Below are 681 nucleotides of genomic sequence, written 5' to 3' on the forward strand. Positions count from 1 at the left end.
TTGACCAAGTGGGTGGAACGCTGTCCTGTACGGAAGCGATACCCTCTGTAGCCACCGGCACGGATCTAGAAAGAAAGTCGGGTACGATGTGATCTTTACCCTTCCTATGAATGAGCTTGAAATCGTATGGCTGAAGCCGAAGAGCCCAACGAGCAAGCCGTCCTTGAGGATCCTTTAAATTGTGCAACCACAGAAGAGAATGGTGGTCAGTTATCACCTCGAAAGGTACGCCCTCTAAATAATGACGCAATTTTTCAACACTCCAGATGACAGCTAGACATTCCTTCTCAGTGACCGTCAGTTTCATCTCCTGGTGGGTGAGAGAACGAGATAGGTAGCTAATGACCTTTTCGCCATCATCGAAGGTTTGCGTCAGAACTGCTCCCAGACCAAAATGAGAAGCATCGGTTTGCAGGACAAATTTACGCTCAAAATCGGGACAAGTAAGAATTGGGGCGGAGATGAGGGAGTCTTTAATTGAATTAAAAGCCCTCTGACAATCTTCCGACCACCTCCACGTCACCTTCTTCTTGATTAAATTAGTTAAGGGAGCTAGAACAGAGGAAAAATTTGGTACGAATCGTCGATACCATGAAGCAGTGCCAATAAAACGACGAATTTCAGTAACGTTTCGTGGAGGTGTGATGTTAACAATAGCTTGCACCTTCTCAGGATCAGGTC

The 681-nt window shown here is 46.1% G+C and overlaps 1 protein-coding gene across 1 annotated transcript in view; it reads right to left on the reverse strand.

Moving 5' to 3' along the window:
- Positions 1 to 5: 5 nt before the first annotated feature.
- LOC125505723 overlaps positions 6 to 681 on the reverse strand; it is a gene marked incomplete at its 3' end in the record, with an annotated part of 2,657 nt that continues 1,981 nt past the window's right edge. The window contains exon 2 of the mRNA XM_048670049.1: positions 6 to 175. Within this exon, the coding sequence (XP_048526006.1) occupies positions 6 to 175 (170 nt within the window). The remainder of the gene's footprint in view (positions 176 to 681) is intronic.

This window comes from Dendroctonus ponderosae, unplaced genomic scaffold (genome assembly GCF_020466585.1).
Source record: "Dendroctonus ponderosae isolate FM_Combo_2020 unplaced genomic scaffold, Dpon_F_20191213v2 Dpon_F_20191213_964, whole genome shotgun sequence".
Classification (NCBI taxonomy): Eukaryota; Metazoa; Arthropoda; class Insecta; order Coleoptera; family Curculionidae; genus Dendroctonus; species Dendroctonus ponderosae.